Here is a 23037-nt window from a genome sequence, read left to right as displayed (position 1 = left end):
TAATAAGTAGGGTTGTAGGGCCACCAACTAGTTTTCTTAAAATAGTGTCAATAATAGTACGAAAAGTACTCTTTATTATTATATTCTTATTTTATTATTAATTAGTATAAAGTAATAAGATAAGGAATAATATTGGTATAATAATTCCTCAAAACATTTAAGATTAGTTTTATTTTGAGAAGGCATTTAAGATTAATTTATAATTTTGTTTTGGAAGTTGTTCAAAATTGTGGTAGGTCAGTGGTTCTATTAAAATGTGAATTTCTTTCCCAAAAAGAATACAAGTAATACAATAGGATGGAAAGGAGATATGACTTGCAAATTCTGTAGTATAAAAAGGGAAGGCTAATAGATTGAAGACTCGGTAATGATATATCTTGTATGTGAATAGATAAGTTGTGAAGAAAATGAATGAAACATGCTAGAAAACAACTTGATGCAGATAAAGCTGGGCCGGACGGCCTCATCAATGGGCCTCACAGTCGAATCATCTAGAAGGCCAACCGACCGAGCCCATTAGGATTAGTAGTAAGTGTCTAAGTTTGGTTATATTAATGTTGAGTCTAGGTTTAGGAAGTTGCTATGTTTAAGTATTTTCAATATTTAGGAATCTTAGTTTGAGTCTATCTAATAGAGTCTAAGTTCCTATAAAAGGGACGTTAAGTTTGTCATTAAAGATCATCTTGAAGAGAAATATCAATCAAAGTTTATTATTTTATCGTTATTGTTATCGTTCTTTATTCAAGTTTATTATCATCTTTATCTCCGTTGCGTCTACAACACAACTACCTAAACAAATTGTTAAATCTAGTATACTTACATAGACAACACTTTTATGGACTCGGCCGCTCTCGTCGAGTTCTCTCCTACGGTAGCCTAGTGAAGAAGATCAAGTTCAGTTCACCCTTACAACCATTATACTTGTATGTGTAAGCAATAAACTATGAACGTCTTGTAAAAAAAAACTAAATTTTGATTGCTAAAGGGTGTTATTTTGCAAAAGACAATGTGATTTTCTTATCAAAATTAAAAGTCAAAGATATAAATTGTTCAGTCAATATTTTGAGTAGAACTTTTAGTAAACTCTATGTGATTTTACCGTTTCGTCGACTGAATAACTTTTTCAAATTATAGCCAACTTATAGAGAGAATCTAAGTAATTATTACATAATATTTTGCATTAAAAGGTCTACAAATGAAGCAACCAATTTAGGTTATAATAGCAAATCAATTTTCTTTTGCAAGAAGAATATCATTGCCATTGCTATCTTTTCTATTTGGTGTTTCAAACAATTTGAGTGATAGCTAGGTTTGGCTTTGCTTGCAAGTAGAGACTATTAGTTTTCGCTTCTAAAAGAAATCGGCAATCGGTAATTCCTCTACCCATGTAAAGTTTTATTTACCCGATCGAATATGGTGATAGGTGTGTTTGTAGGAATTTGAATCCGATTCATGTTGATAATCTTTTTTGAAATCTATCTTTGTTTAGAAAAAATCAACTTGTCTGATCCAACCATGTTAAGGCCTAGGCGATACCTGTTTCTACTTTATTTCGATTTAACAGATCTAATCCGTAAAAAAAAATTATTCTTGAATATTTTATGTCCAATTGATTGTAGTTTGTTTTAAATTTCAATTTGGCTATAGATGTCTGAATCAATGGAATTCATATTTGATTGATATATGTTCATATCTGTCAGCATGGCATTATTTTAATTGAATCATATAAATGGTTTGCCCTTACAGATTTGCTTATTCGCAGGTTCTGCAGTGCCTGCATAGATGGCGAAGGAGCTAAGGCTCGGATGTGAACCAGTAGTTGGAGAGTTAAAGAAATCAAAGGGGAAAGAATACAGAGTCACCAATAAAATCAAAGAAGGAAAAGACCCGATTTATGGAATCGCCTTTAACTTCATAGACTCTCGCTTCTTCGACGTTTTCGCCACCGTTAACACTAATCAAATCAATGTCTACCAATGTCATGAAGGAGGTAACATTTCAGTTCTACAAAACTATGTTGATGAAAATGAAAAAGAGTCATTCTACTCTGTAAGTTGGGCTTGTAAGATGAGCAACAAAAGCCCATTGTTAGTTGCAGGTGGTGTTAATGGCATAATCAGAGTCATTGATGTTGGTAGGGAAATAGTTCACAAGAGTTTGTTTAGTCATGGGGGCCCAATAAATGAAATAAGAACACAACCACAAAACCCATGTCTTGTAGTATCAGCTAGCAAAGATGAGACTATTAGGGTTTGGAATGTGGAAACTGGTGTGTGCATTTTTCTATTTGCAGGGGATTATGGTCACAGAAATGAAGTTATATGTGCTGATTTCAATCCTAGAAATAAATATTTGATTGTAAGTGGTGGTATGGATAAAACACTAAAGATATGGTCCTTCGAAGATTTTTGGACCAATGTCGAGAAATCATTTGAATGGGACGACGAACCAGGGAAATTTCCAACAAAACATATTCAGTGTCCGATATTCTTAGCTTCGGACGTTCACTATAATTATGTCGATTGTGCTATGTGGGTTGGTAAGTTTATTCTATCAAAAAGTGTCGAAAATGAAATTGTTTTATGGAAAAGAAAAAGTAAGAAAGACAGTCTTGAAGAGGGCGAAACAGACATTCTTCAGAAATATCCTCTTCCAGATTCCGATATTTGGTTTATCAAATTCTCCACTGATTTTCATTGTAAATTGGTAGCAGCTGGAAATAGGGTTGGTGACATTTTTGTTTGGGATTTTCAGTCTAGCCCGCCCGTACTCATCGACAAGTTGTCTCATAATGAGTGCAAAGATACTATAAGAGAGACGGCCGTGTCATACGATGGAAATACCATTCTTGGTTGCTGTGATAATGGAGCTATATGGCGATGGGATGTTAAAAAAGTGTTCGATTTTGATTTGAACTTGGTAGGTTGAACTTCCTACAAACATTTCACCAATTCTCAAAATCATGAAGTAGCAATGGTGATTGAAAGGAAAGTACTTTTATTTTGTTAAGAGGGTTGTTGTTTGAGGATTATATCTTTCAATTTACTTGTGTTTTTTTTTGTTGAAAATTTCAATTTACTTGTTGCTAGGATTATCTGTCATGGTATGACATATTTTAATGAAATATTGAAGCTATTGATTTGCCAATTGGAACAAAAAACTCTTCTTAAATCAACCTACCATAATATTTTTCAACAATGCCCTAATATTATTCTGTCATCAACTTATATTGAAAAAACTTGTTTTTGAAAGACTACATATTATGTATGCTGCAATATAAAATAAGTGTACATATCATACAACATCGATACTTTTCAACATGAATAGTAACAACAGGTTTCGGCGCAGATGCTAACTCTAATACGAAGTCTGCTTTAGTGTTTTTATATATCATATTTGGAAGGAAAAAAAACATCAAATTGTTTAAGTCAAAAGCAATATTATGTACTAATGTCAAGTCGTTATTCGAAGATTTCTAATAGTATCAGAAGTAAGACATCTGAGTGTGCTAGTTGCAATTGATTGTAACTAATTATAGTTGCATGATATGCATAATAAGGATTACATCTTATTAGGCCCACTCTATTTGGCCATATACAAATCCAAACACCTTTCAATTGCGCTCAATAATTTGTCGAGTGAGCACTCACCTCGCTTAAGTGCCCGCAAGTTACAGGTGTTCGGGGTGCTTTCGAGTCAAAGCGTATAAACATTTCCTTCCGAACATAAATCAATTAACTCGAGTTCCGAATCGATTCGAGTCTAATTTGAATCAGACTCAAACCATGACAAGAAAAAAGGTTTGTCCTAAACCATGTGGAACCGAACCGGTTAAAGATGGACAGTCCAATTCCGAAGCTCACCTGTTCCCCTTTCTTCATCATCTCCTTTCTTCTCCAAATAGAGTGAGAGAAAATCTCTGTTAGAGAGAGAGAGAGAGAGAGAGAGGAAGTTATGTTAAGTAGATTTTTCACAAGAATTCAGCTACAAACCTTGTCAATTAAACCCTAATTAGCATTTCACAAAAATGCACACCGGCGAATTGCTGTTATCATCAAGGGGGTTTCATCCCCAATCTAACACTAACCAATCACGAACTCAGTTACGTTCACTTCGTCACCAATCAAAACAACTGAATTTCGTTAGAAATTTTAGAGCAACTCCTTTTATAGTTCGTTCAATTCCTATCATACGTAATTCGAGTTCACAACCAGCTTCTCAATCTGATAATGTTAGTAAACCAACTGAAGATGATTTTGTAGCTAGGGTTTTGAAGGAAAACCCTAGTCAAGTTGAACCCAGGTATCTTGTTGGTGACAAGTTTTATACTTCGATGGAAAAAGAGAATTTGGGTAAGGTACCAAATGTTGGGATTTTTGAAACTGCTAAGGAGCTGTATAAGAAGAAACTAGGGTTTAAGAAGGAGGGAGATGAATCTGTTGATGTTGATAAGGAACAATCTTCTGATCCTGTGTATTTGAAGGATATACTTAGGGAGTATAAAGGGAAACTTTATGTTCCTGAAGATGTGTTTAGTTTGAAGTTGTCTGAAGAGGAAGAGTTTGATAAGAATTTAGAAATGTTGCCAAAGATGAGTTTTGAAGATTTTGAAAAAGTTATGAAGAGTGACAAAGTTAAGTTATTGACTTCAAAAGCTGTTTCTGGGATCTCAAATGTCTATGAGTATAAAGATTTTGTTGTAGATTTGAAAGAAATTCCTGGTGCCAAAACTTTGCAGAGAACAAAATGGTGAATTTTACAGTTCCTTTTACTTGTTTATGCTTTTTTTTTCGTTCGGGATTTTAATATGCTGATTTCTTATCTGTTTTGGTGTCGTAGGGCGATGAGATTAGATAACAATCAAGCAAGAGTTATCTTGGCCCAGTACACTGGGCCACAATATGAAATTGAGAAGCATTTGACGGTAATCGATTTTTCTTCCTTTTCATATTTCACATTGTTGCGTAACATTGTAGCAATACAGATTACAAATTGAAACACGGATTCAATTTGCGTGTCTTTGTAAGTTTTCATTATTTTCAGATTGTTTGGCTTTTGAATTCATAAACATGTGGAACTGAAAATATCTCTTTGACATCATAATACAAGCTCTATAACACTTTCACTGGCCTAGTGTGGAAGTAGGTAGAACCGTAGAAGGAAACAACACCATTAGTCACTGATTTAAGGCACTTTCATGGGTGTTAATGGTGGCTACAAGATAGTAATTTTTTGTGAAGAGTGGGGATCAACTCCTCGACGTATATTGGAGCGAGTAATACGTTTTGTTGTTTTTACAACTGAAGGACACCTTTTGCTTTTAAAGGGAATTCCATATTTTCATCACTAGCATCTTAGTCACTCTCTTATGAACTAGAAACATGGGACAGTTTATATAGTAAAGTGGGATACGATAAAAAGTTTTTGATACTCTGTTTGCTTGGAGACTTCGCTTTTCTTTGTCATTTCTTAGAGCTACATTCTTCATCATGGCTACTTGGTTGCTGGTGTATTTTTTCCTGACAGCTGAATCTTTTATGCAGTCCTATGTGGGAAGATTGCCCAACTACCCACACCCTGTGGCGTCCTCTATATCTAGTAGAATATTGGTGGAGCTAGGGATGGTAACAGCTGTTATGGCTGCTGCAGCAGTTGTGGTTGGGGGTTTCCTGGCGTCAGCTGTATTTGCTGTTACTAGTTTTCTGTTTTTCACGGCTGTATACGTTCTTTGGCCCCTGGCAAAACCAATTCTTAAACTTTGTATTGGTCTCGTCTTTGGTATTGCCGAGAGAATTTGGGAAAATGCTGCTGATCTTTTTACAGATGGAGGGGTTTTCTCCAAATTGTCGGAATTTTACACCTTTGGCGGCGTGTCTGCCAGTCTTGAAATGCTTAAACCTATTTCGCTGGTCTTTTTCACCATGGTTCTTCTTATACGTTTCACTCTTTCAAGACGACCAAAGAACTTCAGGAAATGGGTAATCCTTGTTCTTTTCATTTTATATTATCTTTCTGAATTTGAGCTTAGCTGATTATTTTATGTTTGTTTGTCTTATGCAGGATATATGGCAAGGTATTGAATTTGGGCAATCCAAACCACAGGCTCGCGTTGACGTGAGTTTTTCGCTTTGGCAACAGTAAAAGTATTAATCACTTATACAAGTGGAGGAATCTGAATTCTTAAACCTTTTCCTATTGGTAATACCTCAGGGTTCAACAGGTGTTAGTTTTAACGATGTTGCGGGAATTGAAGAGGCAGTAGAGGAACTCCAAGAGGTAAATTAATCGTCTTTGCCAGTTTTAGGGACTTAGGTGCACGTTGACTAGGTTAAAACAAAGGCTTTAATATACAGCATGCTTATGTATACTTGCAACAACATATAAGGTGTTTTTGAGGCTCCACTGTGTTTGTCTAACTCTGTATGTTTGTTCAAATCTTCCACTACTTCTGCCGTTTCGGCTTTGATTTATTGAATAACATTCGGTCCTATACTTGTTTCTTTCTTTAACTTTAGATACTGCAACAAGTTGTTGTACTGGGATTGACAAAAATGAAGATTATTATAAAGTGTTACACACACAAAGTTTTCCTATTGAATTTCTGATTTATACACATTGTATAAGTGAAGCAATACTCTCTTACATCAGTGTGTTCCTTGTTCTGTTTATGGCTTCATCAGTTTGCTTAAGTGAATATTCTTATCGTGTCGAAGGTTGACTTCACTTTTTACGTGAAACTACCAACAATCTCATGATGAGACTACTATATGAAGCCATGAGGTTTCTTCATGAGTTGATGGTAACTTCATTGTCAAATACTCCCATTTGAAACAAAAAAAGAAAAGTTATTGTAATTTTGAGTCATACTTCATCATTCCATTTCCAGTAATTATCTTTTGCTTGAACAAAACCTTTTTGCAAGACATAATACATGAAAGAGTAACTTTGTATTAAAGCACGTAAAACATTTTCCTCCAAAAAGAAAACGTTCTTCACATGTCTTCATTTTTATATCTAGCTACTTCGAAGTCCTTTTGTCTACTTCTCGAATACAAGGTTAATAAATTTTTCTCCCTTAGTGTAAATCACTTGCAGAATGCCTGGTAAACCTACTTGTACTTAAATACCAATATTTCCGTTGGCACATTCTGCCGTGTGGTATTATTTGAAAAGTTCATATATGAAATAATTTAGATTCGTCTGTATTGATACTTCTATTTCTTGCATAAAAGTTGTTTCTTGTTAACCAGACACTTACATTGGAAGTACTTACAACTAGTTACAGATTCCAGTTCAGATTTTAAACTGAAAAGCTTATCTAAGTTTCACAACCTGCTATTGAGACTTTCCATTCCTTCCCAATTCCATCAACTTTAACTTTTTAAGAATCAACCTATTTATTGAGATATATGAAAATCATTTCTTCGTTTCTTCAAAATAATGGTAATGTACGGAGGAAGAGACCCAGTTCAATGTACATTGCTAATTTGCTACAAAGTACAAACATTCTCTTTCTTCGTTTGCTTTATTAATTGTGGCGTTTTGATACATATTTTTTCAAATGTATGTTTCACTCTCTCTTACGTTCATGGCGGCTGCTCGATCACGCTTTCGGATTGCGAATATCTTATTCCTAATATAAATTCTTTTTGGACATTATGTTGATTAGTTGGTGAGGTACTTAAAGAATCCAGAACTGTTCGATAAATTGAATATAAAACCTCCTCATGGGGTCCTTTTGGAGGGCCCTCCAGGATGTGGAAAGGTCAGTGTAATTTCCATTTTCCATTAATCCCGTGCAACATTTGTGTTAGAAACTGTAGTTGATTTCTTGATGCTCTGTAGACGTTGGTGGCCAAGGCCATTGCTGGTGAGGCTGGTGTTCCCTTTTACCAGATGGCTGGGTCAGAGTTTGTTGAAGTGCTTGTTGGTGTTGGCTCTGCTCGTATCCGTGATCTGTTTAAAAGAGCCAAGGTGATTATTCCCCTTGTTTCATACATGGTTGCTTTATCCGAGTAGTCTTCTTGACCTGGATTCATTTTTTTCTAATTAACCTCCCTAATGAGAATTATGTTTGGGCACTAGTACTTCAGTACTTGTTATACTTTGAGTTTTGAAGAAGTTCTCTTCTCATATTATTTAATTGCAGGTAAATAAACCGTCTGTGATTTTTATTGATGAGATCGATGCATTGGCAACGAGGTAATGGGGCATCCTTCTCATGGAGGAAATTCAGTCTTGTATTGAATATATCAGTGCACTGTAAAAGAGACTAAATATGTTGTTCGTAACTGAAATAATCTTTTCCATTGTTGGTATGACCAGGCGTGAAGGAATTTTTAGTGAAACAACCAACTTGCTTTATAATGCAGCCACTCAAGAGAGGGAAACAACACTTAACCAGCTTCTGATAGAACTAGATGGGTTCGACACTGGCAAAGGCGTTATCTTCTTAGGTGCCACAAATCGTATGGATTTGCTAGATCCCGCTCTTCTTCGACCAGGTCGTTTTGATCGTAAGGTAGACCTTTTATTGATAAGTATGATTTTTTCTGTGAAACTGTACTTGAGTAAAATTTGGAACTATTGTTTTTTGCATTAGAATATTGTTTTCATTTTCGTGGGCTTTTCTTCTTCTCTCGGATAGACAAACTGCTTAATGCCTATTAACTGAAACCGGAATCATATGTTTAGCAACTTCTTTTTTCTGAAATGTCAGCATATTTGAAGGGGTATATTTAGCAATTTATTTTTTATTTTTTTTGGAAAGTGACTACGAAAGTCATTACAATAGCATTTGATACATCAAAGATGTGATGAGCACGATAGCCGCCGAATTAAACCTTGAAACAATTAGGCCTAAAGTCCAACTAAACTATTTGCTAAAGCCCAACGAAATAAACGGCCTAAAACCCATCTAACTACATTATATATACCTTAGATAACCCGAGCTCAATAAACCATGAATTCTACCTCCTCTGAGAATCGAACCTGGGACCTCCAGGTTTTGGAGTTTATGTCAACACTTTCAACCACATGGACAACCAAGTGTTGACTTTAGCAATTTGTATGTGCACTTACTTTTACATATGAATCTTTGACCCAGTTAGGGGTATTGGTGTCCAGCATCGGTCAAGGTGTTTTTGTTAGTAGAAAAGTTCCAAAATAGGAGCACGGCCTTACAAGAGTAAACCGAACCATACAAGCCTTTTCTTGTCTCAATTATTAGGTCTTTCATTTTCCGTAACAAGTTTATTATTTTTAGGCTAGCCATTGTAAATGGTTAGTAAAACAAACTCTCATACATAATATATGATGAATACTGTTAGACATGAAGTAGTGACCTATATATTCTAAAGGGTTAGGATCTGGAAACATGCTAAATGTGATACTTAGTTGACATGATATTATAGAGGCTATTGGGATTATGCAAGTTATAAATACGACTCATAATCGTAAAACATTTAGCCCCATTAAAATGACTCATTTTCTGACGATTTATATGGAAATCATTATGGTAAGGGACGATCCTCTCCTGTTTCTATTGTGTTACGATGACTCCCCAAAAGCATCATGTCTATTAATGTCACTGGTATTGGTCTCTATCAGTTTTAGGTCTTACTGAAGTGCTGTTTTACGCACCAACGATCTTGTATCAGTCAATTGGTAACTGATAGAATACAATAAAAGTAAAAAGTGGTTCTTTAATATGTTTTTGGTCTCAAGAAGTTAAGCTCTTTTCTAATTTTTGTTGTTTTGTTTCTTTGTGTAGATAAGAATCCGTCCCCCGGGAGCTAAAGGTCGACTAGATATCTTGAAAGTTCATTCTGGCAAGGTGAAAATGTCACCTACTGTTGATCTCACCAGTTATGCACAAAACTTGCCTGGTATGGGTCACTTCTCAGCTAATTGGTGCTTCTCTACTTATTGTATGCCAGTAAAAGAGTCAATTTGCAAATAAAACATGTTACATCCAATGAATTTGTCACAACAGAAATTTTTCTGGAGAACCTAGGGTTTTGATTGAATATATAGTTTATGTTGTTTAAGCTAGTTCTTAAGGATTAAAGGATGCAACTTATCAAGAATTATCTTATGCTTCTCATGACATCAATTTCTGTTTGTTATTTAATTCACTTCAATTTTGGCTCGCTTAGTTTTGTCTCTTTTTTATGATCACTAAAGACAAGTCCTACTTTTCTTCTTTTAAGCAGAAAGTTGTTTCTTTAGGTTTTCTAGTACCGGGATCTGATTCGGCTTGATGTTTGATGTTCATTGACCGTAGTTGTGAGCTTCACTTCAATCTGATAACATATTGTTCCGTACTCAGGATGGTCTGGCGCTAAATTGGCACAGTTACTCCAAGAGGCTGCTTTGGTCGCAGTTAGGAAAGGGCATCAATCAATTCTTCAGTCAGACATGGATGATGCAGTTGATCGGCTCACTGTTGGTCCCAAACGTGTTGGGGTCGAATTGGGTCATCAGGGACAGTGTCGTAGAGCAACGAGTGAGGTTGGAATTGCAATTACATCCCATCTTCTGAGGCGGTACGAAAATGCAAATGTTGAGTTCTGTGAACGTATTTCAATCCATCCGCGTGGCGAGGTCTATACTACTCTTCATCTCCACTACTTCCCTAAGACTAGTATTTGTCGCCCCTTGAATTAGAAAAACAACATTCTCAATTTCGTTTGCTGCTAGGACTCGGGCAGTGTCGGTAAGCGTGCTAATTTGTTCGGCCCATGTCTCGGCTTATTGTGGAGTCCACATATAGGGTATTACTAGTGCAAGCTTGACCAATATGGTGATGTCCCGTCATCTTTCCATCTAAAAAAGTTTGATAAATCAGTTAGCAGGTCCAAAGGAGCCCAAATTTCAGATATCATTCATTTCGGCCCGTCATGATGTTGTTCAATTGCTCAAGACATTTTGGGTTTAATATATTTCTTCCACTTCTATTTAGGTTTACTTATCCGAATTGTTGTAATGCATACAGAGATTCTCCCAAATTGTGTTTCACAGAATGGATGATGAGTCATACATGTTTGAACGCCGACCACAATTACTGCAGCGCCTTCAGGTCGAGTATCACGGTTCACTACTATGTTAATCTGATTTTCCTTTTTTCACGTCTATTTATCGTTCATCTGGGTTTGTATGTAAAAGGTACTTCTTGGTGGGAGAGCTGCAGAAGAGATTATTTATGGACGTGATACATCTAGAGCATCTGTTAGTTACCTTGCAGATGCATCTTGGCTTGCACGTAAAATTTTGACAATGTGAGTATATTCTTCACTAACTCTTGTGTGTGTTTGTGGTTGTATACCCATATGTATTAAAATCATAGGGCACAAACTCTACTCGAATAATTCAAATTAAACTCCATCAATTCAAGGGTTCTTTCATAATAACTAACTAACTCAGGGGGTTCGGCATGGGAACAGCTCGGAGAACCCGGATCGTAATCCCGACAGATCCACGAATTACTCGGGCAGATCAGCCTATCCCAACTATTTAGCTTCGTAGTGTTATGTGTTAACTAGTCTTTTATACTTTCTGACAGATGGAATTTGGAAGACCCAATGACCATACATGGAGAGCCACCTCCTTGGAGAAAAAATGTAAGCTTTGTGGGACCTCGTCTGGACTTCGAAGGTTCGCTCTACGATGATTATGACCTAATTGAACCTCCAATCAACTTTAATTTGGATGATGACGTTGCTCGAAGAACTGAAGAGCTACTCGCAAACATGTATGAGAAAACAAAATCTTTGCTAAGGAGGCATCATGCAGCTCTGCTCAAAACAGTGAAGGTATGCTGCTCCTTTACTTTGTGGATGTCCTCTCTCTCTCTCTCTCTCTCTCTCTCTCTCTCTCTCTCTCTCTCTCCCTCTCTAAGTATAACCATTTCAATCCTTTTGCAGGTTCTTCTGGATAATAAGGAGATTAGTGGAGAAGAAATGGAATACATTCTTGACAAATACCCCGTGGAAACACCCATAAACCTTCTCTTGAATGAAGATAATCCTGGGAGTTTACCATTTTTCGAAATAGAAGACGACAATCGTGATTTGGAATTATCAGTTATAACCCCATCTAAAATGGATTCTCATAATTAGAAGATCAATATGCTCACCCCCGTTATTCCCCAAGTTTTCATACTTCTGACAAGATATCTGTTTGCGAATCGGAAATTCGAGTTGAGCTATGTCCAGGTTCTTGTTAAGTCTAGCTGGTGTTAGGAGCTCAATAGATTTTGCTCGGAGGCAATGCCACCTTTAGCCAGAGAAATGCACAACAAAGAGCAGATCAGAAGTTCTGGGAATAATTTGTAACTATCAAGAATGTTGTATATTTTAATCATTTGTTTTGACGTATTGTTAGAATGAATGACAAAATAAATTGTTGACAACTTGGATCCATATCATAGAGCTATTGACAGAAATGTCTCTTCTTAGAGGAATCCTCTCAAGTCAAAGAGCCTACTATTCCCTCTCACCCTATGACTACCAATGGTATCTTAAAACCATGGTGCATCCCAAATTACATCTCTCGTTTCACTATACCTCTGTCTACAACTTATTCGACCATTTTGGAGCACCCAAAGGGGCATGCTACTTGTAGACAAGCTAGGTGGTTGTGAAGGGTTTCACCAAAATGATGGTTTATGACTCAGGCCCTTGGTTTCATCCAACCAACCAAGTCTTCCTATGTGTAGAGTCGAGCAGGCCCCAAGAGCGCAGTTAATCGATTTGGTTTATTAATTCTATCCTTGGGGGATTAGAAAAGAGCTCAAATGATCATTCAGTGTTTCTGTTCACTTCTTCAAGCCACATCACGATTCTTCTATATGTAGATGACATTATTCTGACTGGTAGCAGCAACGAGAGCATGATTTCTCTTGTTTCAGCTCTAAGTTCTGGATTTCTAACGAGGACTTCATTTCTTGGGTATTGAGGTGATCTCTTTAAAGTTATGGTAATATGCTCTTGCATTCTTGCCTAGGCTGATCTATTAGACTGCAATTCAATTTCTGTTTCAAGTGGGAACAAAATCTTTAAGCTGGCCTTTTAGTTGATCCCCGATTCTATAGGAGCATGGTTGGTGGGCTCCAAGACTTGACCATGACTTGGGCAGACACTGCCTTCTCTATTAACAATATCGTACAATTATGTAGAGTCATAGGACTTCTCATTTTCAACTCATGAAAAAGATTCTTAGGTATTTAAAGGGATTTATCAGTTTCAACATCAAATTTAGGAAAGGAGATGTGTCTAAGCGTACAGGTTACTCTGACTCCGATTGGGCAGGGCGCCCAGATGCTAGGAGGGCCACCACATGATATTATGTTGTTTTGACAACTTATTGGTTTCATGGTGCTCAAACTCGATCTTTCATAGAGGCTGAGTCTAAGGCGGTGCCCTTTGCCATTGCTGAAATGTTTATCGGTCTCTAGCATTTTGCAGGAGCTTTGTTTTCCTCTCTCTAGGCCATTTGTTTGTTATCCAGACTATATTGGGGCTAAGAACTTTGTCAATAACGGGGTATGGCACGCTCGCATGTGGCAAGTTGGTTGAGGTTGATTTCCATTTCATTACGAAATCTTGTTAAATGTTGGTACTTTAGAATTGAAATACATGCCTATACATGAATTTTATTTTCGGATACTTATGCCTCAAGTTGATTGATATTAAAATCATAACTACAGATTAACATCGTAAAAAGAAGTTGTTGACTTGAATGATGTAAAAACATAAGGTCTGAGCACTCTCTAGTTGGGTTGTCGGAAAGATTAACCCATGTAAACAAATACTTCATCTGTTTAAAATAGTCACCACTTGGACACTAGCTATAAAAGAAAACAAAATTATGAGAAATGCTATTGCTAAAAAAAATGGGGCCGACAACATGCCAAATGCTAATGTGGCTGGCTCCCATTGGACGGGCCATTTCTCTCTCCACAAAGCCCCTCTAATGGGACATGGTCACGTCAGCATTTGTCCTGTAGTCTCTGTCCCATTTTCAGACCAAATCGGTGAATGAGGTGGTTTTGATAAGCAGGACACACATTGCTCAGTCCGGTTGTCACCACCAAGTCAATTTGATGGAGCTTTTGACAAAAAAAAGTCAATTTGATAGAGACCAAGTCAACTTGACAAATACCAAGTCAACTTGACAAATACCAAGTCAAATATATATTGATTGATGGGGTAGGTTTAGATTTACATTGTATATCAAAGTCAGATCCAACCTCATGCTCCCTCCGCCTGCTGATTAATGCAAAAAAAAAAAAGTCAGATCCAACCTTCCAACGACTACTTCTCAATTGTATTCTAATCTTAAAGTCAAACTATATATGTGTATATATATGTATATCAAGTTTTTGTTAACCGTACAATGGTACAAGACCAAAACAGAAGAGGGAGTTGTAAAGTATTATTGAGAAGTAGTGAATTATGTTGATAAAATTCTTGTTCCATCTCTCCATTTTTGAAATTTTATTAACATCATCATCAGCTACATTCTTCCAAGCAAAACCTGGTTGCCAATCCAAATGTGGGAACATTAGTATTCCCTATCCATTTGGTTTAATAGGTGAGGGACAAAATTGCTCCATTGATCCAGCTCTTGGGTATGGTTACAGCATTAGATGCAATACTTCTTATGATCCTCCAAAACCTTTCATTGGTAACGGAAACCTTGAAATTGTAAGTATAACTGACACTGAAATTCAAGCTCGAATGAAAAATCGTGTAGCCACTCAATGTTACACCGTGTTGGGTGACACCATCGATGATGAAACTATGCCGTGGTATACATTTTTTGACTTGATAGAGAGTCCATTTACATTCTCATATACTAAAAACAGGTATTTTAGTATAGGTTGCGATACTTCAGCAGTGTTCTCTAGTATGACGTCAGCTAACTATTACACAAGCGAGTGTGAGACAACATGTTCAAGTAAGGAACAAATAGTCGAAGGTGCTTGCATGGGTAAAGGCTGCTGCCAAACCACCATGCCGAAGCTTGTGAGCGGGTTTCAAACAATTGTTGAGAGCTTTGAAAACCATACCAAGGTGTGGTCTTTTGATCATTGCGGCTATTCGTTTGTGGCTGATCAAGAACAATACAAGTTCTATTCTTCAGATCTTTTACTTCAACCTACAGATTTCATTCAGAAAATGAGAAACATACCCTTGGTGCTGGATTGGGCAATAGGAAATAAGACTTGCGAAGAAGCAAACAAGGACTTGTCCTTGCCATTTGCTTGTCAAGGAAATAGTTACTGTAATAATACCGATAACAATCTTGGCTACCGATGTATTTGTCATCAAGGCTTCGAGGGCAACCCTTACCTTAGTCCTGGATGCCAAGGTATACATACATGAAACCTATATATATGTGTGTGTGTGTGTGTGTGTGTGTTGATTAAGTTTGTTAAACTAACTTAACATACGTTTGTATTGGGGAATGGCTTAACAGATACAAATGAGTGTGCGGATCAAAACAATAACCCATGTGTAGGAATTTGCACGAATACACCAGGGAGCTTCATCTGCTCTTGTCCAGAGGGCAATAAGGGAGATGGGAGGAAAGATGGGAGTGGTTGCATCGACAACGAGCAAGAATTTCCAATATTGGGGGTCACTCTTGGTAAATTCCTGATTATACAACTTGTTACATACCTTGAAACAATAAAATAAAAATGCTAATTGCTGAAATAATGACATTGTAGGTACTGGGTTGGGATTCATATTCTTAATTTTGGGCACTTCTTTGTTGTTTTTTACCATAAAGAAGAGAAATATGGTGAAGATCAAGGAGAAGTATTTTAAGCAAAATGGTGGGTTGCTGTTAAAACAACAAATATCTTCAAAAGAAGCTGGTGGTGTAGAGTCGACAAAGATTTTTACGTCGGAAGAACTAAAACTGGCAACTAACAACTATGATGAGAGTCAGATCCTAGGGAGGGGAGGTTATGGGATCGTCTACAAAGGAACCTTAGCATCAGATGTTGATCACTTTGTCGCTGTTAAGAAGTCTAAAGTCATTGACCCGAGTCAGATTGGGCAATTCATAAATGAAGTTGTAATTCTAACTCAGGTTAACCATCGAAATGTGGTGAAACTCTTGGGATGTTGTCTAGAGACCGAAGTTCCCTTGCTTGTTTATGAGTATGTATCGAATGGGACCCTCTTCCAACATATCCATCACAAAAAGGGGATGTCCTCGTCTCTTTCGTGGGGAAGCCGCTTGCGTATTGCTTCGGAAATTGCAAGCGCTCTAGCATATTTACATTCTGCAGCTTCAACACCGGTCATTCATCGAGATATGAAGTCTCTTAATGTATTGTTAGACGATGAGTACACGGCGAAAGTATCTGATTTTGGAGCATCGAGGTTGGTTCCCTTGGATCAAACTCATCTACACACACTAGTCCAAGGGACATTAGGATATTTGGATCCAGACTACTACCATACCAGCCTATTAACAGAAAAAAGTGATGTTTACAGTTTTGGGGTTGTTCTTCTAGAGCTCTTAACAGGGGAAAAACCTGTTTCTCTTGAGAGATCAGAAGAGGAGAGAAATCTTGCTACGTACTTCATTTCCTTGTTGCAACAAAATGATGTATCACGAATTCTAGAGGCTCGAGTAGTGGAGGAAGGGGAGATGGAGCTAATCCTTGAAGTTTCTGAGCTTGCAAACAAATGCCTTAACTCGACGGGGGCAGATAGGCCTAAAATGCAAGAAGTGGCAACTAAGCTCGAACGTTTGAACAAGTTGAAGACGGAACATGACTGGGCTAATGCTCAACCAGCAAGCGAAGTAATAAGATCACAAATACCATCTGAAGCAAAAGACTTGTACAGTATACCAATCCCCAGTTCTTATACAGTCTCTGATTCGGGAAAATACAGTTCGGGAACAGAAGCTGCAATGCCCTTGAAGATTCCAAGATGACCACCTGGTGGAAATATTAGTACTATGATAGAAGAAGGCTCATAGGCATTTGGTTCACTTGGTAAAGTTGAGTGACAGAGCCAGGAGAGTAAAAGAAAAGCTCTTATTGAGTGACCAAGCGGTTCATGCGAGAATAATGTGAAGTGTGAGAGTGAGTAAGGTCCTGAGTACTTAATTTTGTGAAGCAATAAGATTCAAACCTTGGGATTGACTAGAGAGATACACATACCATCATCTAGCTTGTGTATTGCGTTGAAAGTGACTTGAATATGGATTGATATCTCATCCGGTTTACGACCCACTAACCCGTTTTGACGCCGAATTTTAGACCCGTTACCAGAGCTGATTATTGAGACATGACTGGTATGCAAAGCAGGACTGAGACAGAGCAGATCTCTGAGACATAGCTGAAATGCGGAGCTGGGCTGATGTCGGTTAGCGTATCCATGTGTATTTCGGATTTAGAAAGAGAGAGTCGGTAGGGCAGTGGGTTAAGGTTTTAGTGGCTATATAAACTAGGCTGCGGCTTTGGGGAATAAAGAAAATTCTCCGGGAAATAAATTCTCGAGGGAATCCAGATTTTTTTGAAAATTCTCCGGGAAATAAATTTTTATGGGGAATACAGAATACATTTTTTTGAAAATTCTCCTCCATCTCATCTGTTCTCTCTGCCACTTCATCTTCTCGACACCTCATCATCTTCTCCGGCGATGGCCAGCCAATTTTCCGGCCGGTGACCTTCAAACAAAATTTTTTTAATTTTTTTTAAATTTTCTCTCTCCTCTCTCTCTCTCTCATTTTTTTTTCTTTTCTCTCTCTCTAGAACAGATCTAGAGAGAGAGAGAAGGTCTATTCTCACGAAGTGAGAACATGAGATGTCCTTTGGTGATCACTCAGTTTGCTTCTTGCCCACATCCAATAACTAGTTTGCTCCATATTCTATATAATTGGGATATACCTAGCTAGCTGTGGATATCAACAACTTGTAGTTAGGTTAAGTTTATGGAGATGAACTAGTTGGGTAGTTTGGCGGAGGAAGAAGAAGAAGAGCATATGATGATCTAAATATATCCAAGATGGGGAGGCATGAAAGCTACATGAATCAAGATAAAGAGAGATAGAAAGAAGAAGGAAAAGTTTCTTGCTAACTGTGGTTGTTGTTTGCATTGGAAGGTGAAGTGTGTGGTTGCTAATTTGGCTTCTTTAATAGAGGCCTATTCATTCCTCATCAATTAGGTTTTAAGTTTTCTTTTTATTGCTTGTTTCTGCCAGGCTCCACAACTGCTCAACTTCTTGCCAGTTTTCATGGGGGCACAAGTAGAATTTTTCAACATTAATGGCAGCATCCATATCTAGAACAGAACGATCTGTTCGTGGTCTGTTCTCACGAACAGACCATTGAAGGTCTCTCTCTAGATCTGTTCTAGAGAGAGGAGAGAGAAAAAAAAAAAAAAAAATTATGTTTGAAGGTCGCCGACCGGTAAATTGGCCGGCCGGCGACTTTCGCCGGAGAAGATGATGAGGTGTCGAGAAGATGAAGTGGCAGAGAGAGGTGATGAGATGGAGGAGCCTTTTTTATAGCATCTTCTAAAATTAGAAGCCCCTTAGCAATAAAAAGAAACATAAAAAGTCAATCTTATTTGACTAGTTTTAAGAAAAATCTTTATTCCCCGGAGAATTTTCTTTATTCCCCAAAGCCGCGGCCATAAACTAAAGTCTAGGAAATATTTGTGTCGAATTCTCGCGAATATCTTGTGTAACTTGTTTGCTTATTATAGTGGAAATCATCGCGCCGTTGTCGCCGTGGAGTAGGTCTCACCAACCGAACCACATAAATCTCTTGTGTGATTGTTTTTTATCTCTTATTATTTTTCTTGGATTACGTGATTTCGGTCATAACAAACCCCTTTTGTCATAACATATTGGATCGAGTAATTGTTGTGATATAATATGGAATAAACCAAGAAAAGTAATAAGAAATAAACAATCACACACGACATTTGGTTCGGTTGGTGAGACCTACTCCACGACGACAACATCACGATGATTTACACTATGATAAACAAACAAGTTCCACAAGTGATTCGTTAGAATTCTAGACAATTAAATATCCCTGGAGGTTTATCTTATATAATCCCTAAAACCCTAATTCCACCGACACACCGCCTCACTAATTCTCTCTTTGGAAATCTGAAATACACGTGGATACCGCAAGCCTAATAACCGCCATAATAAGGAGCCTTGCATTTGAGCCCTGCTTCGGATACCAATTCTGTCTTGGAGCCCCTACTTCGTATACCAATTTTGTCTTGGAGCCCTACATCATGTACCTGCTCTGTTTCGCATATCGGCTCTGCCTTGGAGATCAACCCTGCTAACGGGTCTAAATTGGGTGAGATATCAACCCATATTTAAGACACTTTCGACAATTCTCCACTTTGACTTGGATATGCCTCCTTAAATTAAATCTGCCACCATCATAGATCAATGCCTCTGAGTCGTCGTCGCACCAGCCTGTCAGAGCTCGCCCTCCAAAGGGCTCAACATATGTAAAACACAATCAAGTCTAAGCAATCTTTAAACTTGAAAATTTTCACTGCCTTAGTCAGCATATCTGCTGGTCTCTGTCGTGGACACCTTCTTCAACTCTATGATCTTTTATGATGTTTGACTAGGTTAATAGTTTCTATTTTAAGAGAAAGAGTGAGAAGAAAGAAAAGCAAGGGAAGAAGAATAAATAAAATATTTGACAGGCCTACGACCTTTGTCAGAGAAGATGATGAGGTGGCGAGAGAGATGAGGTGGAGGAGAGAGGTGAAGAAATCGATGCGATAGAGAGATGAGGTGTCTTTAATGTTTTCTAAGTTTTTGAAACTAAATTTCAATTTGCCGCCAAGTTAGAACATCTCTAATGCAACACTCGGTAAAAACTCAACTAATCGAATGTGTCAAGTATGAATTGAGATCTTGTTACCCAGGTGGAACTATCAAGATACTCAATTCAAAATACTTATCCAATGCAACAATAAAAAAACTCAATATTTACTCTAGATTTACTCTCAGATTTTATTTTAATATATGAAATGATGATGTAGGTCAATTGATATACTCAAAAGAAAACTCAACAATTAAGTTTTCTTTTGATCTCAACATTTATTACTGTCACATGATATTGAGATTTATGTTTAGTGTTGCATTGGAGAGAGAGTGTGTTTTGCTAAAACTCAAGTAATCTTAAGTGTCGATTTGAGTTTTACAAGTTAAGTGTTGCATTGGAGATGCTCTTAGTTTTAAAAAAGTTAAATTTTTTTGAAAATTAACCCATAATTAAAAGAGGGTCAATTTTGAATTTATAAAATTATTTTTATAAGAAGGGAAGTTGTGGGAACAAAAAAAAATTAACCAATAAAATTAACTGACAGAGTTTTTAAAAAGGGACTAATTTGAATTTATGAAAAACAGAGGGTCAAAAAGATAACTGATCATAAACTAGGGGCAAATTGAAAACAATCCATCTCCTTTATTATGATTCCATCTGAAGATATACTGAAATAAAATTAACCCATGGTTAGTCTTACTTGTTTTAGAAAGTAAAGTATGTGGTGAATTCTAAAATCCTTGATCTTTTATCACTTTGATTTCTTCCTCTATAGTTTATTATTGTTTCTCATTCAAACCATTTCGAAACAAAGTGAACTTTACGAATGGGGTGTTAATTGTAGATTTAAAGTAAATTTCTCTGTCTTTGTGGATTGACCGTGGTCTTACCGATTATATTATTACTTGACGTCTGTATACTAGCAGGTAACTACCCAATTTAGGTTGATCAAGTTTTTTACGTCGTTGTCAGGGATAAGTTTAGTAGTTTGGATATCGTCTGTTCGTTGTGTTCATTAGTTTAGTATTATTTGTTTACTTAGACGTTTTTTACTCCATTTGTTTTTTGTAGTTTATTAATTTCACTTTTTTAGGTATCACTTTAATAAAAGAGCCAAAAAGAGGCATATGAGCGAAGAACACTCGCTAGTACGCATTCTATCTCTCCATTCTTGCTTGTGTGATTGTTTAATTTTATAAGTGTTAGTTCTCACTTTTTGCGTGTGTAAGCATCCTTAAACATTGTGAGATCATGACACGTTATTATTATAACGCTAGGCCATAAGATGACGATGATGATGATGTCCATTGACGGATCCATGTAGGGTGTAAGGGGGGTCTATAGACCCCCCTCAACATGTACAATTTCATTCGACATCTAATAAAAATACATACATATATATATATATATATATATATATATATATATTGTAAAAGTATAAGTAAACAAAGGTTACTACCATTAACAATAACTGTTGTTGGCCCAACGAATAAGGTGTTGAAATATTGCTCGAGTTGACGTGAGTTCAAATCCAGGTTTTGGCATTTTTTTTTTCTTTATTTTGTTAGAAGGAGGAACCAGTGATATAGATGGTCTCGTACATACTCACACATGAATTGAAGCTTGGTCGAGCGGTAAGATCTCAAGGAAAAGTTGGGGGGTAATAGGTGGTCACGACTTCAACTCTTGGAACTCTTTTTGTAGCGAATTAATTTGCGTATTTAGGATTTCTAAAAAAATTCAAACAGATTTTGTATAGAGACTTTTAAGATCCCCTCAAAATAAATCCTAGATACGTTACTGATGGTTTGAGTAACTTCAAGCAATTGGTTTGTGTTGTGTCTACAACAACAATATCATACACATCCACTAAAGGAAGGATGGGTTTTAAGTCCAAAATCGAATGATCAATGGGTCTAGAGCCCAAAGATAATCTGAAATATAAAATAAATCCACTTAGAGTAAATTACATGTCTAACCTTTATTTTTTTTTTACTACCTAACCTATCCAAAATTTTAAAAAAAAATTACCCAAATTAAAGATTCACTAAATTATTTCTTCAAAAAAGAAATTTCGTTCCACAACAAAAAATTTCTTTTCGTTTATCGGAATGACCAAGCATTTAGTTATAACTTTTTTTAATACAGATTTGTTTAACATAATATAATTTCCGCAGAATTGTGTTAGAATAAATAAGATGCTATAGAACTATAAGTATTGCAGGAGAATCGATGAAATGCTAGAAAAACATAATTTAAGACACATGAAGGAAAGTCAGTGAAACGATAGAGAAATACTAAAAATTTGATTGACATTATACAATTTCAGAAGAATTTTGTTAGAATCAATAAGATGCTAGAGAATATAATTATCGCAGGAGAATCGAAAAATTCTAGAGAAAAAAATGGTTACTCTTAAATAATTTTTTAAAAATGTTGTTAGAATCAATAAGATGCTAGAGAAATGTAATCTTAATTCCAGAAGAATTTATTTTTGTAAGTATATTATTGAATTTTTAAAATAAACAAAATGCTAGAAATTTTTTGAGTATTCTGTTATATATAACAATGTTGTTAGAATGGATAACATGCTAGCGGAATAATAAAATGATTATTAACCTATTTCTAACATATTCATAACATATGTCAATAGAATCAAGAAAATGGTAGTAAAATACTGAAAATATAGTAAAAACAAATTCAGTTTATATGTTTTTATGAGAATTATAGTGATAGATATTTGAGTTAATTCCTATTTGGCCCCCTACTTTGTGACCAGCTTCCTTTATGGCCCCCAATTTTTTGTAAATTCAAATTTGGCTCCATATTTTCATGAAAATGCCATAACTACCCCTCTTAAATGTATTTTCAAAATAAACTTAATCAGTAAATATCTCTCTCCACCTCACTTCCACCTCATATCCCTCTCCACCTCACCTCTCTTACCAACTCACCTCTCTCTCTCTCCAATTCACCCCCCTCTCTTTCTCTCCAACTCATCATTACCTTCTCCAACGAAGGTCGCCAGCCGGAAAATTTTCCGACCGGCGACCTTCGTCGGAGAAGGTAATGTGAGTTGGAGAGAGAGAGAGGTGAGTTGGTAAGAGAGGTGAGGTGGAAAGAGAAAAAGAGGTGACGTGAAGAGAGATGTGTGGTGGAGAGGAAAATGAGGTGAAATTAAGGTTTTATTTTGAAAA

The 23037-nt window shown here is 36.6% G+C and overlaps 2 protein-coding genes and 1 pseudogene across 3 annotated transcripts; all 3 read left to right on the top strand.

The window, feature by feature from the left end:
- Positions 1-682: 682 nt before the first annotated feature.
- LOC147534697 (polycomb group protein FERTILIZATION-INDEPENDENT ENDOSPERM pseudogene) lies at positions 683-3124 on the top strand (annotated as a pseudogene). Its single transcript, XR_015227359.1, has one exon. The product of XR_015227359.1 is annotated as a polycomb group protein FERTILIZATION-INDEPENDENT ENDOSPERM pseudogene (transcript).
- Positions 3125-3930: 806 nt separating this feature from the next.
- Positions 3931-12409, top strand: FTSHI1 (FtsH extracellular protease family). The gene is made up of 15 exons (XM_086646471.1): positions 3931-4749; positions 4840-4924; positions 5544-5978; positions 6061-6114; positions 6211-6276; positions 7670-7765; positions 7846-7974; positions 8150-8202; positions 8326-8521; positions 9773-9887; positions 10331-10605; positions 10997-11080; positions 11167-11279; positions 11564-11813; positions 11925-12409. The coding sequence occupies exons 1-15, from the start codon at positions 4028-4030 to the stop codon at positions 12117-12119; spliced, it is 2868 nt and encodes a 955-aa protein (XP_086502597.1). The 5' UTR covers positions 3931-4027; the 3' UTR covers positions 12120-12409.
- A 1983-nt stretch (positions 12410-14392) lies between these two features.
- Positions 14393-17598, top strand: LOC147534695 (wall-associated receptor kinase 5-like). Its single transcript, XM_086646472.1, has 3 exons — positions 14393-15375; positions 15484-15654; positions 15737-17598. Exons 1-3 carry the CDS (start codon positions 14457-14459, stop codon positions 16960-16962), a joined length of 2316 nt encoding a protein of 771 aa, XP_086502598.1. The 5' UTR covers positions 14393-14456; the 3' UTR covers positions 16963-17598.
- Positions 17599-23037: the final 5439 nt, after the last annotated feature.

This window comes from Eschscholzia californica, unplaced genomic scaffold (genome assembly GCF_041429995.1).
Source record: "Eschscholzia californica isolate CP2 unplaced genomic scaffold, dmEscCali1.0.p SCAF_6, whole genome shotgun sequence".
In the NCBI taxonomy this organism is placed as follows: Eukaryota; Viridiplantae; Streptophyta; class Magnoliopsida; order Ranunculales; family Papaveraceae; genus Eschscholzia; species Eschscholzia californica.
This window is presented reverse-complemented; position numbering and strand designations above follow the sequence as displayed.

What these genes read in the sequence shown, in the direction of transcription:
- LOC147534695 (XM_086646472.1), top strand. Translation starts at nt 14,457, where the DNA reads ATGTTGATAAAATTCTTGTTCCATCTCTCCATTTTTGAAATTTTATTA. An exon ending in CCTTAGTCCTGGATGCCAAG is followed by an intron (nt 15,376 to 15,483) that starts GTATACATACAT and finishes ATGGCTTAACAG; the next exon opens with ATACAAATGAGTGTGCGGAT. An exon ending in AATATTGGGGGTCACTCTTG is followed by an intron (nt 15,655 to 15,736) that starts GTAAATTCCTGA and finishes ATGACATTGTAG; the next exon opens with GTACTGGGTTGGGATTCATA.
- FTSHI1 (XM_086646471.1), top strand. Translation starts at nt 4,028, where the DNA reads ATGCACACCGGCGAATTGCTGTTATCATCAAGGGGGTTTCATCCCCAA. An exon ending in ATCTGTTTAAAAGAGCCAAG is followed by an intron (nt 7,975 to 8,149) that starts GTGATTATTCCC and finishes ATTTAATTGCAG; the next exon opens with GTAAATAAACCGTCTGTGAT. An exon ending in GCACGTAAAATTTTGACAAT is followed by an intron (nt 11,280 to 11,563) that starts GTGAGTATATTC and finishes ACTTTCTGACAG; the next exon opens with ATGGAATTTGGAAGACCCAA.